This window comes from Lolium perenne, chromosome 4 (assembly GCF_019359855.2).
Source record: "Lolium perenne isolate Kyuss_39 chromosome 4, Kyuss_2.0, whole genome shotgun sequence".
Lineage (NCBI taxonomy): Eukaryota > Viridiplantae > Streptophyta > Magnoliopsida > Poales > Poaceae > Lolium > Lolium perenne.
Window position 1 is genome coordinate 390,893,471 of NC_067247.2, and position 17,735 is coordinate 390,911,205.

The following is a 17,735-nucleotide window of genomic DNA, read 5'->3' on the forward strand; positions in this document are numbered from 1 at the left end:
GTTTTAGATGAATGCGCGAAAATTCCCCGGATTTTCTATGCATGAATGCAATGCACACATCTGTTTCCTCTATTTTTGTAACCCCAAATCCTGGGATATTACAGTCTCTACCCCTTAAACTAAACTTCGTCCTCGAAGTTTGAACTCTCTCACGTTTCGGAGTGTGGATCTGACTTGTGCAGACTATGACTTTTCTCGAACTCCTTATTGACCTTACTGGATATCATTGAATATATCCCTTGTCCAAATTCTTCCTGGAATCCATTAGGGTTTGTCTCTGAACCATGGCTTCTTACTTCAATTCCACGATCTCGTTCAATATCATAATCTTGTTTCCTTTCTCATTGAAGATTCAATGATTGGAACTTCTTCTGGTGCTGCTAGTCTTAATTGAGGACTAATTTGATAACATACTCCTAATTGATAAATAGGTCTTTGTTTTCCCTTACTACCAAAACTACAATAATGGTACTTGGTAAGGTATTTAGCATAAAAATGGTCTTGATGGTTTATTTCCCTAAAAAATGGTTTAGACTCACTTAGTCTATCCAATCATGGATTATGGTTGGTACCTAAAACTATTTTGCGTTCTTTAGGCTCCATGAAAGGAATCTTTCAAATGGACTTTAATTTTTGTATAGTCAATATCCTTTGGTCTTTGGCCTTCTCGAGCTGTATTTGGTCTACGGTATTTTCTTCTTCCAACTTCATTAGCATTAGCTGACTTGAGTTTAAGTACTTCTGAGTAAATATTACTCACTTGCTCAAGTGATAATCCAATTATTACTTCCTCGAGGTATGAACCTCGGCTTCTGGTCTGACATCCTTCTGAAAGTAGTGTTCGATAATCTTATGAAAATAAGATCGAACTTCCTCTCGGTTCAGACCTTCTTCTTCTATTTTGCTCAAAGTATTGAGTCATTGTACATCCAACTCAATCTTTACTCTACCCCTTAGAGTTTTCTTAAGGTCTTCAACTCCTTTTCTTCCAACTATTGGACTTATGATTAGAATATTGGTCTAGGTCTTGTTTATGATTTATATTCCTCTAAAGTTTTGCGAAGAATCTTTGTGGTGTATCCACTCAATCGTGGACATCCAACATGAATCCTTTGACTAAATGTTTTTAGGTCTTAATTATTTGACTGGCAACATTTTATTTGTTCTACCAGTTGTGGTTTATCTTATACCAACTGTGGTTTATTTGATATCAGTGTGAGTTATTTGATACCAACTGTGGCTATTTGTTATCTAAAAGTGTACTCTATTATAGGTTTTGATCAACTGGACGAGACATCTTCTACTCTATCTCGCAGTATTGATCTTATACCAATTGTGGTCTTCAATTATCAACTATGGTCTTCTTATATCTGCTATGGTTTCATATATCATCTTCCTTCATTCAGGGTTTATTTTGCAAGAAAACCACTAGCTGACACTATGAATATAGTATCCTAAGTGATTTCCCATGCATTCCCTTTTCCATTATGACTATGGTTTTACTACTACTTCACCATAATCATTATATTTCACACCTTCATGTTTCTTTCGTACTAAAGTACTCCTCTGTTGAGGCAAGGCATGAATTTTTATTGGCACTTCTTTTAGAATATTGTGGTTGCTTCCCACAATTTTGTTTCCTTTATCTGATGAACCTTCATCTTGTCTTCAAAATCTTCAGAATTCGTCACTTCCTCACACGAATACCATTACCCTCTAGATCTTTAACATCAAGTAGGAATTTGATATAGCAACATGCATTTGCATATCAAAGCCAAACTTCATGTATGGATCTAGTCAATCAATGAAAATCCAATAAAATCCAAGAAGATTCAGCTTTGTGCTTATAATACACATCATCATAAGCCTGAATATAATAGTTGAGTAAGACATCTCTAAACATCAGGCTCTGATGTGTAGTATAACACCACATAAGATAGGTTTGTATCGTGATACTTAGCACGAATATGTGGATTTCTACTATTTGTCTCAACATTTATCTTAATTGCACATTTGCAATGAGATAAACTTGAAACAAAGTGGTCTAGGATAGCTAAAGTTAACCTAATTTTCTCTGGAAGTACTACTTAACTTCCATATTGTTGAGGACTATCTCACATGATATGTCTGGTTCTAACATCACTATTCTAGACACATAACTATTGGGATATAGCTCCTATACTACCAAGTTATTGTACCATAAGGCTATGGTCCTAATGTTCTTGACACAGTTCCCATGGTTTTTGGAACATATATCTTGGACTATTGTTTAACATCTGGCTTCTTATTGAACTCCTCCTAAATACTTTAGATGTTCATCACATACTGATCCTCAGATGAATCATATATGATTACTACCTCTAATCTGTAAGTAGACATGTTTTATTTCTTTTTCTCTTCCTTACTTCCCATGATTGACTCATCATGGTCTATACTACCTTAAATAACTCATATTTTACACTTACTATCAGTTGTTTCACAAGTTTGGATAATTTACTTACCCATTACTTGTATTGGTTTACACCTTCTAGTAGGCTATCTTCCTACTATACTTATCTTTATCACTTGATATCACTCCTATTACAAGTCTGGATAATTCTTACTTAACCATAACATGTGTTGGTACACATCTTCCAATAGGATATCTTCCTTATGGTTGTATCCTCTCTTTGGACTACCATGTATTGTATACCAACTGTGATCTACTCATCTATTGTTTAAAGGACTTAATGGTATGCTACCTGTTTGGGATTAACTAACTAATTTCCCTTAGGAAATATAGGTTAGAAGGTGTGACTCAAGTGTGTCAGGATTATTCTCAAGTGAATATCCATCTCAAGTCATAAGAATATTTGGTTTATCTAAGACAACTTCCTATAGACACTACCAAACCAATAGGTCTCCTTTAAAGGGTTTTAATCCTAAGGTCAAAGCATTTGCTCTGATACCAACTGTGGTGACCCGGCATACCACTGCATGGTGTAGTATGCAAGTCTGATATAACACCAATGAAACACCGTTCCACTAGTATCATATCGCTCAGAGTGGTACAACAGAAACATATGCGGGTCCAAGGCATGTCTATAGAATTACAACATTGACTCTGTTACATAAGATCATCACAGCCTCCTACTTTACAATGAGGTAAAACTGCAAATAAACTCCAGAAGAATGACTCGTAGTCTAATCTTATCACGGACTCTATTTGTAGAGTATTTAACTAACTATAGAGGCTATGAATAGATTCTAGCTAAGTAGGAGCTAGGTTCACGGAGCTAGTCCCCTTCTACTGCTAATCTAGGTTTTCTCCTTGTCGGATGTGGTATCTGACTCCTCTGACATGGTCCTGTCTCTTGAAGTAGTTGTTGACTCCTCGGCCTTTGAGTTGCACTGTAGATCCTCCTTCGATGCCTCCATATCTAAGCAGGGGATTTAAGAGTGGGATGAGTACGAGCGTACTCAACAAGTTCATTATAGGAAAGAGGTGTTTAATGCACTAGCTACAGCATTAGACCAGAAAGTCTAATACCAATGCAGGTTTTCATAACCATTTCTTCAAAAGGTTGCTTTTATTCAGAAGAACTATGTCCGTCAGCCTTCACCGGTTTACTAGAACTTCATGGAGTTCCTTTCCGGCAGCGTTCGCAGTTCCATATCCCGGAACAGGGAGTGACAGGTCACGGTTCTTTACACACTGCCGAGGTGTGTTGCTTTACCCATAAGAGATCTTAACCTTGGTGCCAACCGAGCTTAAGTTCTCGTCCACACTTCCTTTGGTGTGAGGCCCGGTATAAGGTCTAGCCAATCATGTTCCTCCGCTACCTCGAACACCCACCCTTTGTTGCATACCCCGACCCTGGGTCCTCGTCGGTCCTCTTATACCACTTAAGGATGGACCCCGACCACGACAACAGTTTGGGACTCGTTAACCAAACTCCTTCGCCGGTAGCTGCAACCCATCATAGACCGCAATACCGTGGGGACTTTAGGCTTCCCCAGCCCACCGCTTGCACTTCGAGCGACAAGTGTCTACGGACTATGCCGTGGGGACTTAAGGCTTCCCCAGCCCACCGCTTGCCCTGACAGATACAAGTGTCTACGGTAAAGCGCATCCGTTGATGAACGAGAGGTGGAAACACTTTTGACTACTCCGTCCCACTCCAGATCTTATGGTTAACACGGATATTACGGCACAAGAATCACTGGCGACATTTGTTGTTTAATCCTAGATGGATATAAGCCCGTGCAATGGAACCTCCACCATATCAACACAATCCATGGTTCCATTGCCCACCACATAGTCATATTCATAGTTATGAAAGTAGTGGTTTTGATTTTTGTGCAATAGTGATAACCATAATACTTTGCAAGTAATTTGATAAAAATACTCAAATGACATGAGCAAGTGATGAACTTGCCTTTCTTGATTTGCACAAGATTATGCAGGCAAGGTCTTCGATACGCAATAACTCCAAATTCTGAAATAGCATCATCGTCCGGTAAGGACGATGTTTAAAAGATTGGCAAGGATGCAATAATGCATAAGTATGAGATGCAATCGCTCTAAGCGTGACCTAACCCCGATGATTTAGGATTAGTGAGTGGTAATGATTAGTTCAGGGTGTGTTACATTTTTAGAGTGATTCACAAACAAGGTTCTTTATTCAGAGTTGTGTTGTTTTTAGAATCATAGGCAGGTGGTAAAATGTATAGTAACAATCATACACACCCAGGAATAGTAGTTGTATAATAAGTAAAGAGCAGTTGTCAATTTTAAGTCCTATAATGCATGGTTGATGATTACTTATTATATAATTCAAAAGAATAACTTTTGAAGAACATGTTCTTTAGTGAAGAACAAGTATAATAATTAGGTTTGTGGGTTCTAGGGTTTACTATGGTTTTCAACTAGTTTCTAGGGTCAGTATTAGATGGATCCCAACCATGTTGGTTTCATCAATAGCTAGAGCTTGTGGGTTTGAGTTGAGCCTAAGCATCTTGAGCAATTTATTATAATTAATTGTTATCAAGGTTGGTATACCTTGCTGGTGATACCTGGTTATTGGCTATAGGTCCTATTAGGCAGAATTGATGATGATTCCTTATTTTCTTCAAAAGAATAACTTTTGAAGAACATACTTCTTAAGTAATAAGAAGTATTACAATTAAAGTTGAGGTTGCCTAGGGTTTACCTTTGAATTCACTAAGTAAAGAATGGTTGGTTCCTGAATAGGATGATTCATAATTATCTAATACTAGTAGGTTTTAGTGGAACAGGGTTATGTAGTGCAAAATAATAGGTATGGTTGCTATTTGGGTTCATCACCATGGTGTGATGTTAAGTAAGGATGATTAAAGGTTAGTGTCTCAGAAGATATGAACTAGGGTTTCATATTTGTGGCACCAATCTTAAGGTACTAGTTTGATTTTGGAGTTGAGGTTGTTAATAACTTTGAGTTAAGAATAATATAGGATTCGGCATTTTATTGTTTTTAAACAATTAATAATTAGAATAATTATTAACTAAGGTTTTAAATCCTTAAAGTAAGGATTTAACAATTTAGTAATAAAGGAAAAGTAGTTTTAATGTTTTCCTTATTTTCTTACTGGTTTCTATTTACTTTAGTAAAATTTAGTTAATTATTGAATTTGAATTGGATTTAGAACCTTTAGGGCTTTATAATATTATAGTGAACTTGATTTTAAAATTTTAATATTTATTTGCTGCATGAATAATTTTCATTACATTGTTTAATTAGAAAACAATTTATATTTATATTTCAGTTTTTTTAATCTGTAAAATAGGCGCACATAAATGCAATAATACAAGTATTATACATCATCTAACTCAATCAACTTGTATAGTTATAGTTAGGGACATACAGCTCTGGTGGATTACTTGGGCCAATTTAGCACAGACGTATGCACATAGTCGGGTCATACATGACCACGGCGCATGTACAAGTTCAACACGACCAAGACGAACACGCCTCGCTCGTTCCTATCTCACTCTGGTTCTCCTTCCTATCCGTATACACGAGCACGCGATGCTGCCGCCGCTGGCCATGCCCGGCGCCGCCGCACGCCGGTAAAGCCGCACCGCCCTCTCCTCCACTGAACACCCTACGGCGCATCATCTCTACACCCTCGCTGCGCGCCCGCGCGGCAAACCCTAGCTTGCGGCTTGGCTTGGTCGCCGCGGCCGCTACCGGCTCCGGTGCTTTTTCCCCGGCCGCCTCCGGACTGCCCCGGCGCCGGCGTGAGAGGGCTTTGGTCCGCCTTGACCTGCTCTTCAACTCCCCTTTCTTCGATTTGATTTTCGTGCTCCCCTTGGTTCGCCCCCAATCCTACTGTGGCGCCACCTCCGCTTCAATCCCGGCCGATGTTGGTCGCCGCTGCTGTCCGGTGAGGCTTCGCCCTCATCCACCGCCTGGACTACTGCTACTCGACGCTGGCGGGACAGCATCCCCTGCAACCCCGGCGTCCTCCATCTACTGGTCGGTCGTTTTGGTGGTGAATTGGTGGCGGTGTGGTGACGATCTGGTGGTGTGGTGCTGCGGTGCTGTGTCTGTCTTTGTTGTGACTACTTCCTCCTCGACGCCGGCTGGACGGCGTCCGCGACTGCAACCCCGGCGTCCGCTTCTTGCATGAACCCTCTACCTCACTGTGAGCTGTTATTCTCTCCTCTCTTCTATTTATGTTCGATGTACTGCCTCAGCTATCTACTTGTGGTGATTGTAGCATTGTTGTTAATTGGTGCTTAAGAGTGGTGATTTCCAGTACCTGTGCATCTACTGCTAGTTGATTTAATGCGCCCATTGATTGGTGTGCTTATAGTGGGGATTGAAAAATGTGGTTTGGGCCAGTAATGCTTAGCTCGTGGTGATCTCTTCCAGGAGCTTAATTTATAGCTTGATTGATCCTGGTGTAGTTGGTGCAAGGATGCCTCTGTTTGGGTGATTCTTTTCATCCATAGCATGTGTGTCTGGCTGTGTTACTTTTACTGCCGCACCTGTATATACACTACAATATGGACTGTTGTGTTAACTGAAGAAGTTCAGTGGTACTGCTGTTTAATCTTAATTGAGCTCAAACATGCTGGAAAAGCAATTCATGGTTAGTACTTGTGCTGCTTGGGCAATACATGATGCTTGTTGGCTGGGTGGCAATTAGATGATTGCTTTAATTATGGCTCTGCTTGGAGATAACTTGGTTGGCCTGGGATTGTTCCTGGACCCCAAGTAATTCTCTGAAATTTATCTATATGGACACTCTGTTGTGGATGTGTAGGTGTGGTGCCCCTGTTTGGATGGTTTATTCATCCAGGCATAATTATCTTGGTATAATAATTTGATGTTGCATGTATGGGTTGAGTTTAATCAACAAGGTAGAGATATTGGTGCTTGATGATTTACTTGATGGTTGGCTTGTATTTATGGATCTAGCTGCCCTTATAGATGGTTTCTCTGGTTCTAAATATAAACTGATAAGAACAGATGATATGCTTGATCTTGTAGCCTTGCCGATGATGCAAAGGCTGAGGCACCCACTTGAAATAAGAACAGATGCTATACTGTCTTTTCTTTTTATCCTCAGTGATGATTTAGCATAGCACCTCTATGCAGATCTGAGAGGAATACATTTTTTCTATCCTCCTAGATGAAAATCTAGTGGAAGGATAGCTAGATGGAATGACTGTGTTGATTCTTTTTCTTTGGCTGAAGATGTCTACGCAAAAACTGATACTACATGATATATTGAGATTGGTTGGTAATTTCTACCTGCTGCATCTTGTATGTTAGTTCCTGATTCAGACTATCCATCTTCGGGTGGATGACCTGCGCCTCCCAGCTTCTTCTATTTCTTCCCAGTTCCAGCTTCCGATTTCAGTGGTGGTTCTTGGGTTGCTCTTCACATACTGGTGGGTTTTTGCTAGTGTAATGGTTGCAGAGAACTGCTGCTGGGTGTTTCGGCTAAGACATGGGTGTGTACTGGTTATATACAGTGGGGCTGTTCACTGTGGTGATGACAACACACAGCTGAATGTGTTGTGTGTGCTGCTTGCAAATGGTCCCCACCTCACCCGTGGGTACAAGTTGCCAAGTTGAGTGTTTCCCCCCTTACACAAGCTACCGATGGGCATGGATAATTATCCCTGGTCTTTTCTTTCTTTTTGTGTGGACTACTGTGAGCTTCCTTATCTATCTCAATGGCTGATAACTATGTGAACTGAACTATTTATGGTTTAATGATTTGGTTGCTTAAATATTAATTAAGCTACTGCTTAATTATCAAGTGGTTTATAAAATATTTGCTTAAGATCATTTTGACTTTTCCATGTCACATATGATCACTTTATATCATCTTGTAAGCCTTCATGGTTGCTAGCTAGATTAGAGGGAAATTTTAAATAGTTGCCTTGTTGCCTCAAATTATGTTGCCTTGTGATATGGATCAGCTGCTAATGCCTCTAGTCCCTGGTTGCCTTCTTGATGAATGTTCCATGATCCAATTGACCCATCTGTCCCTTATATGATCCATTCCTTCCTGAGGTTGCCTAATAAAGAATTAATTCCCTCTAATCATCATTAGGGATCAAGAGTAGTTCTTGAAACCCTTTTGCTAGCCACCAACAGTAATATTGCCTCACCAAAGGTGAAGGCAAACATTTCTAACCATGACACAATTATTTGTTTGTCTTTTGTTTTGTTTTTCTTATTGCAGGAAAAGAAGAATAAGGATTGAGAAGATGAAGATTTAGTTTTAGGGTTTTCTTTTATTATTTTGTAATTTTACATTTCTTTTCTAGCTTGTAAGTTATTGAATAATGTTATTTGTAATAAAGTTAACTCATTTATTTATTTGGACTTATCAAGTGTATTTACTTTTACATATTATATTTATATACTTGTTCAAATTTCAAATTCCAATTCAATTTATGATTTGAATTATGTCTTTCATAATTGAATTTGAATTCAAACTATTTCCCTCGAAAACATAATAAATCAATAAAGGTCATGTCGAAATTTATCGCACTTGTGTCGATGACACACATCAATTCCATCGACACAAGAGAAACCTCGATCACTTTGTGTTTTAGATGAATGCGCGAAAATTTCCCGGATTTTCTATGCATGAATGCAATGCACACATCTGTTTCCTCTATTTTTGTAACCCCAAATCCTGGGATATTACATCAGTGACTCAATAAAATGTGCTATTCCAACAGCTGGAAAAGCACTCGACAATATATTCTCAGAGCGCTAAAAGTCGCGAATAATCTCTGAATGCCGCAAAACTTTGCGAAGATAAGACCCCAGATCCGTTCTGAGCGGCGTGGCACCGTCTCTGACGTCGGATTGCTACTTTTTTCCGTATCAATAGATACGAAGAAAAATCCTAACGGACGCGTTAGGTACCCGATAAAATATGACTGGGACTCGACAGAATGGTAAGACCTTAAGCGGCACCTGTCGAAGTTTACACCAGTATCCCGAGATCATGTCCAGGGACGTGATTTTGAAGTAGGTTTTTGCGGATTGCCACTAGAGTAGTTAACTAGTACCTGATCCGTCAGATGAACTAGCCCCAACTACCAGTATCCCTGTACAATATAGAATTGCGTATCTAAAGATATGTGATGAGCTTGGCGAAAATATAAAATTGGAGATTTTCCCTGACTCTTCGATTCAAGCAAAATCTCAGGGGCTACTGACATAGGCATCCCCAATGGGCCTGCCGAAGATAGTACCTGGGGTTTACTGAAGGCCCATGACCCGAAGAATATGAAGTTCGGAAGCCCAAGATAGCATTAAGGAAATTTAGAGTTGTATTAGGAAAGATAGACTTGAAATCTTGCGGGACGGGTCAGAAACCCTCCCGGACTCTGTAAACTTGTGTATCACGAATCCCTCAGCTCTGCATCCTATATAAGGGGGAGTCGAGGGACAAAGAAAGCATCGAATCATTGTCTCACGAAACCCTAGTTTTCATAATCGTCGAGTACTTTTCGGCTGAAACCTTCGAGATCTACTTGCCCTCTACTTCCGACTAAAACCCTAGTCTACAACCTGTAGGCATTGATAAGTTAATCCCTTGTCAGGCATCCCCAATGGGCGTGCCGAAGAAGGTACCCGGGGTTTACTGAAAGCCCATGACTCAAAGAATACGAAGCCCGGAAGCCCAATAAGGTGTCGATATGGAAGATAGAGATATATTAGGAATAAATACTTGTAACTATACGGGATGAACTCAAAGAGTCTCCCGTTGTTTGTAACTTGTACATCACGAAACCCTCGGCTCCGCCTCCTATATAAGGGGGAGTCGAGGGAGAAAGAAAGGATCGATTTCATTGTCAACACAACCCTAGTTTTCTAGCAGTCGAGTACCTTTTCGGATGAAACCTTCGAGATCTACTTGCCCTCTACTTTCCACAAAACCCTAGTCTACAACTTGTAGGCATTGACAAGTCGATACCTTGTCACCTAGCAACATCAATACATCCACCACCAAGAAAATATCTGAAATACAGCCTCTCCAAAAGCGATGCCTCCAAGAAGGAAACAATATACCATCATCGTCGTCGCCCGATCAAAGATCTTAGATTTTCATCCTGAAGATAGTCTAGACTCTCAAAACAATGCCTTCAAGAAGGTCATTGCCAGGCACAATCAATTAAGGCCAGACCTTGGGTTTTCACCCTAAAAGGTAAGACTCCGAACTTCACATGTGATGCCGCCTCCACTTTTATACCACTATTGCGAAGCCCGGAACACCAAGCAAGTCCCTCAACAGCGCGGAGACCTTAAGATCCTTTAGCTACTTCTCCATTCCGGCCTTCATAATATTATCTTCTTTTGACTTCACCATTGACCAAAATGTCACTTGATGTTAACACAGAACAGAGCTTCGCGCCGCTCCCTCCAGAAGCAAATGTCCAGAATAAAAACATGGGTGCGCACGACCGAATACCAACCGATCCAGCAAACTAAGAAGCATTGTACATTCTTCGGCGACGCCTGCCGGAACTCAACACTCCGGCCAGATCAAGAAGGGCAGGCCTCAGGAAGGTCTCCATCTCCGCACAAGAGAAACCCTAGGACCGCCATCTTTATTCTGCGAAACGGACGGGCAGACCCCCTCGTTGCCATCCGCTAGCCAACGACAATGAAGGAGGAATCGGTGGACGCAGTCTTGGACGTCGGTAGCACACCATCCACGCCTAGCAAGGTCGCTGCCCCCTCCTCGCGCCGTCAGCTTGAAACCGACGATGGGTCTAGGCGGGAAATAGACCTGCATCCACTACCACCGCCCATCCCTAGAGCAGGCCATGGAGGGAGTAGCCGCCGCCGCAAATCCAGGGATCTCCGCCCAGAACGCCGTACACGCCTACCCCGCAGCCGCCGCCCCAGTCGCCACCACGGATCGTCGCCACCACCACCTCCCGAGCAGCTTTTTCGCCGGGGCCCGCCGCCGCTGGGGCTGGCGCCGATGGCAGTAGCGGAGAGAGAGATGCAAGGAAGGGGCAGCGGCTGGCGGTGCTAGGGTTTCGCCCTGGCGTCGCCCTAGGGGACGACACGAGGACGCAGGCTTGTAGCTACTTTGATGTGCTATGTGTGGTTATGTAGGGAGGTTACATCTTTCTCCCACATCTATGCACTGTGCAGCCAACTATTATGGGATATAGAAGTCAGACATACTCTTTCGTGTTCTTGGTAACTTTTTTAGATAAAGGGAATATATTAATATCAAAAGATACCAATTACACCCAGCCTCTGGTGTTCTTGGTAACTAAGTGACTATAATATGTTTGTAACCTAGTAAGCATGTGACGTCAATCAGCGACGAGAAAAGAAGAATCAAAAGTACCAACATGTGATCAGTTCAAGGATCTCATCAAAACAAACTGAACAAGTAAAACGTTTAGTGGTTTATTCTCATGGTTCGAAAGACAAAACATTTTAGATTATGGATTGAAGTTTGGTAGTATCTTGGATTTAGTTGCGTGGGATGTTTCATCGCTAAGGAAGCACCGCACAGGAACACAATCTTAGGCGTAGTCCACTCCATCTATGCAAGTTATTGGATGGCACTGTCTGTCTGTCGCTGTTTGCGTCACATGAACTTGCCGGCTGGGTCCTTGAAGATTAATTTCCATGAAGTCCTAGGACCTAGCCAGTCGAGCCACACACATGTCTATCCATCGGAATATATACCACTACATCTCTTTTCTTTCTTTTTGTAGCATAGCTTTGGCTACCATTTCAGGATGGAACATTGGGACCCAATAAGCTATAGCAGCTAGCTGAATCTCATCCACACGGCTGGTGCTCCGGTGCGGTGTGGTGCTGGTTGCGCCTTGCCCACGCGCGGTCTCCGGCGAGCTCAGGATTGTGTGGGTCGATTGGCTCCGCTTTGTGGAAAGGCGAAAAGGTGGGGGATTCCGGCCGGCGCGTGGCAGGGAAGAGCCTGCTTTATTCATTTTGTACCCTCCTCATCTATCTGACACAGCTCCTTTCATTGTGCTCCACATATAAGATAGATCCTGAAAATGACTTCATCATTTTATGCCAATAAGATATTGACTTCTGGATCGAAGAGGAACACACAGCCCAGGATCCATCGGGCTGCCAATGGCCATCAAGATACATATACGGCCCTAAAACATGATAAACTGAGCATTTTGTCGGTACGTGGCCATGAGTGTCCCATAGACATCATCCTTGTAACAAAAACAAAAATTTGCAGTTTGATTCAGTATTTATTTGAAGTATATTTTAGGACCCTTGAAACAATGAACCCTAACTCTATTTTGGAACCCTCGATTCAAATATATATACATGCAAAAATTTATTGAGGAATTACCATTTGTGTCCTTCAAGAAAATGAGAAAAAACAAATTATCAATGTGCCATTTTATTTTGCCATCGAACATATGGTTTCATATCACCCGTCGATTTTTTTCGCCAAGTTATCATTTTTTTCCATAGAGTTTTTTGGGTGTATCTTTGAAGACACGACCACCTTCCAAACCTTAGCCATATTTTAGTGTGTTTTTTCATCTTTGATGATTTAGGATGAAAATGTAAACGTTGACCATTTATGTGTCCCACAAACAGATTAGAAAAATCGAAGTTATCTCTTGTCACCTTTGCACAAGACTGAATAATCATACTCATATCTTTGTTTGATTTTTTGCAAGTAATCATCTCATCGCCTTCCATACATCTATGATTCTTTCTATTCATTTTGAATCAAGAAATGTAAAATCACTATCCAAAATATAACTAGGGCTTCTAGTTAAACACAGTATTATAAGTTTACAGTTTAACTGGGATGCTTCATAATACTGTGTATTCTAAATTCTGTATAGCTTGCTAGGGGTCTTGGCCAAGATGGCTCCCAGTTGACATCACCGAGTCTTCCATGCAATCAGCGTTGCCCACATTTTATTTAGCGGAAAGACTACCAAAAGCTTCATGGACACCACTATCTTTCCTCGTATTCTCCTTGTTCTCCACCTACAACACTCACCACACAACACTCATTTGTCCCCATCCACGACTCCCTCCTAATTGATTCACCGCCAACTTGTCGACACATCAGATGCTTGTGTAGTACCTCCATATACTCTCAGCATTCTTTGACATATCTGCCTCTACAAAAGGGAGGCCACGACAGACCTAGCAAGCATTGTTGACATGAAGACGAGCATATAGATCTTCCTAACTTTAAGCGACATGTTCATATCGTAATATTAGTATGCACTTAGAGTTTTTAAAAATGCATATGCGAATGATGTTGTGTTTTTGGAGAATTTACAAAAATTGTTTCAAACTTTTTGGTAGTCCCCGTAAAATGGTATCCATTTAATTTGAAAGTTCACCAAAAGCGGGTCAAATTTACACAAAAAAATCTAAATTATTGGTTTATCTTCAATTTTATTACAAACACACTACAAAACCAGACGCTCACAGGAGTGCCGTCTCCCACTAAAATAAAATTCCACCTTTATAAGATACCAAAGCGTCAAATCTAGGGTTAGATCGAAAGTGACCACTCTAACGATTGAACATTAACTTGCATTTTCCTTTGGCCATGTGCATACACACGAATCTTCTCTTACCGCTTTTTTTGCCCCTATTTAGAATTGTCATGGTTTCCATTTATTTCCCGGCCCAGTCCGGCTCTGGCTATAGCTTGTTATCTTTTCTCGGATCATTCCCTGAGAGTGACACGCAAAAGCTACAAATATCTAGTTATGTCTTTTGTGTGGACTAGCAGGCATGCGGTGCATAAGATCATGTGGGATTCGATCCCGACAAGCAATACAAAAAAATTTGGCCCGGGATCATCCACGTAGGCACGCAAGAAATCCATCCATGGATATCTATTCCTCCCCGCTCATTAATCCTTGGATCAGCCTTTTACTAATCCTACGATCGAATCTTTGTCTTGCTTGCTATAAGCAGGAGGGGAGACAGCCCTAGCTCGCAGGCGCAGTTGCAGTTGCTCCTCTCTACTCCCTGAACTTCCTCTCCTCCACACACCACACCAGAAACAAAGAAACAAACACTTGACCTCAATTTCCTCAGCTAGGCTAGCTACTCTCGATCGTCCATGTCTATGTCATGCGGCGTGTGCGGCGGCGTAGCCAACTGCCTGCACCACCACATCATCGACCACGCCCCCATGTTCCCTGTTCTTCGTCACGAGCCACCGCTGCTCGAGTACCAGTTCTTCGGCAACGGCCAAGGCCACAGCGTGGGAACGTGGCTCCCACCGCCGGCGGACCACCACAACGTCCAGAACACCAGGCCGCCGTCGACGTTTCATGGCCTGCAGTACCCACCGCATGGACACCAAGCAGCAGCTGGGCTGATCACGTTCCAGGTCGACGCCGGCAGCCGACACATGCCACCGGCTACACCACCCATCGCCGTGAGTGATGCCTAATTAATTCTACATCATCGATGGCCGGGGTAGACCTGTGGTTAATGGCTTTTGCTCTTCTTCTGCTAATACTTTGATCACCCTTCCTACCTAGCTACTCGTCATACTTGTGTGAGTGTATGCTGCTAGCTGACGGATGGATTCTCCTGAGAAAAATTAATCGGGAGTCAACAGACAAATTAGTTCCAAGTAAGGTAGCTAACAACGCATTCTCCTCAGGAGTCCATCAGCAGGACTGAGACACGGCCGGAGCAATAAAAATTTAAACAAACACATACGTACTTATATTTTCTCAAAACAGAACATATGTATGGCAGATTGACAGTACCTTCAGAACTGTTCGTTTCGGGTATCAACTGTATCGTCGGGGATAAAATCAGTCAGTTATCGTTAATCTGAATGTTTTTTTTTAGATTTTTATAGTGAATTTAATGTTTGAACTACACAATATATCAATATCTAAATTGGCGAGGAAAAGACGTGTAAACTCAGCTCGAAAGAAGACTTAATTATAAGCTAGCAAATTATATGACAACAACAAATCCTTTGTAATTTCACCTTTTCTTTCATGCACCAGGCGTCTAGTCCAGGTAAATATTCCTTGCCAAATTTAGTCAAAACGAATACATATCAATGAGATGGATGTATCCTCTCATTTCATGTGGTCAACTCTCAGTTTGGATTTGATTTTGTGCATCAATATCGATACAGATCAATCAGGGCATGCCTCCTTTTTGAAAAAAAAACTTGGAGAATATTGATTTTCTCTCTCTAGACTTATCTCCTCTAACAAATCATCAATTTCAGTTTGATCTTGAACCTTGCATGTAGTCCGTACATCCAATGAGCGTGAAACAAGATGGCTAGTTGTGCAAAACCCAACTAATTCAGTTGATCAGGCTTTACATACATATAATCAAGTTGACCACAGAACTAATGACACTACCACAGAACATGAATGGTTATATATATAGCCAGTTGAAACGTATCGTTTCAGACGGTCTTGGACTTTTGGTCGCTGACCTTTGTAACTGATCGTGGGATAGGAGGCTAAGGCTAACCGTTATTTCATGAGACAGGTCAAAACTAGTAATATAATTGGTTAGGGACTAACTAAATACCTTCATGAAACAATGATCGTTCACTATGCACAATTAATTTGTCTCATATGATTTTTTTTTGATATGTTCAGATGCCATTATGTGGGAGCACACGCACTAACACCGCAGGAAGTGAGGTGATAATGGCTATCGATGGAGACATGATGATGGTGGCGGCGCATCATCCAACGGTGCACGAGAGACGTGCAAAGGTGATGAGGTATAGGGAGAAGAGGAAGAGACGGAGGTACGAGAAGCAGATCCGATATGAGTCCAGAAAAGCTTACGCCCAGTTGAGGCCACGGGTCAAAGGCCGCTTCGCCAAGGTGCATGAAGAAGCCACTGTGCCATTGTCACCACCACCATCGACCTATGATCCCAGTAAATTAGACCTCGGATGGTTCCATCCATAACATGTGATACAAGCTAGCTATAACTGTCCCATACATATTTCTAGCTTATCCTCCAATGAATAGTGTTCATGAGTTCACACGAAGTGTATGATTAAAAAAAGCATGACGATGGTACGTGTTAACTAAACTGGGTATTTTGAGAGCATGGCTACCTGAATTGGTGTGATTTATATTGTAATAAATCTCATTGGTACCCTTTTCATGCCTTTTTCAGAATTCTATTACTCACTTGCAATGTTTTTTTCTTCAAAATAATGTTATTTCGCTCATCAATCTTATGAGTCGCATCTCGTAACTACACGTCTTCTCAAAACCACCAAGTACAACCTAGACACACAAATGCATGCACACACTCGGAAAAGAGGCTGGTTTTCGGAATGACAACAACGCCACAACCGTCAAAGGGTAGAGTCATATATCAGTGGGATTATATTATGTCTTAATGAGACAAGTTGGTTCTGAGGTAAAATAGATTAACATGCTCTCAAGAAGTTGATTATCTGATCACCTTTTGTTACAGTATAGCCTTATTATCTGTCTATCATGTTAGATTGGCATTTGGCAACATCAGAAAAAAAAGCGGCATGCCAATATTACCAACAACAATTTTGAACATGAATCTCCACATTATATTTTTATAGTACTCTGTATGTTCACCAATGTAAGCCTTTTAAATTCTTAAAAATCACTCATTTTGATCCGTATTTAGTTTATTTTTAGTGTGTAGATTCATTTACTTTGGTCCGTACATATAGTCCAATTTAAAATATCTATACGGTCTTACATTAGTGAACAGAAGAAGTAGTATTAATTTACATGCTCTGATTTAAAAATAAAACATATAGGATTTTCTGTGATGAGACCATGTCACCTTTACATATGTTTTATTCAGCATACGATGATGGAGACAAATAATATTATTTGCGAGCTCTCGCTGCATCTCGCGGCCCAATAGTATGGGCTGTTTTAGTTTTGTCCTGTTTTTCTCTTTTTTCTTTTTTTCTTTTTGCTCCTTTCTTCTTATTTTTATTTTAATGCTCATATGAAAATTATATATGTAACTAAAAATTAAGATAAAATGGTTATAGAGTTCAAAAAATAGTCAATAGATTTAGATAAATATTAGCATAGTTAGAAAAAATGTTCCCTAGTTCGAAAAAATGTTCACCTAATTCACGAGAATGTTCATTTTTTTAAATCGCATCGCATTAATCTGGACTATTAGATAAAATGTTATAGGCCTCCTTGTTATAGGTCACATATAGATATC

At 40.9% G+C, this 17,735-nt stretch overlaps 1 protein-coding gene across 1 annotated transcript; it reads left to right on the plus strand.

Moving 5' to 3' along the window:
* The first annotated feature begins 14,487 nt into the window (after nt 1-14,487).
* LOC127297489 (protein VERNALIZATION 2-like) lies at nt 14,488-16,676 on the plus strand. Its single transcript, XM_051327803.2, has 2 exons — nt 14,488-14,940; nt 16,145-16,676. Exons 1-2 carry the CDS (start codon nt 14,620-14,622, stop codon nt 16,463-16,465), a joined length of 642 nt encoding a protein of 213 aa, XP_051183763.1. The 5' UTR covers nt 14,488-14,619; the 3' UTR covers nt 16,466-16,676.
* Nucleotides 16,677-17,735: the final 1,059 nt, after the last annotated feature.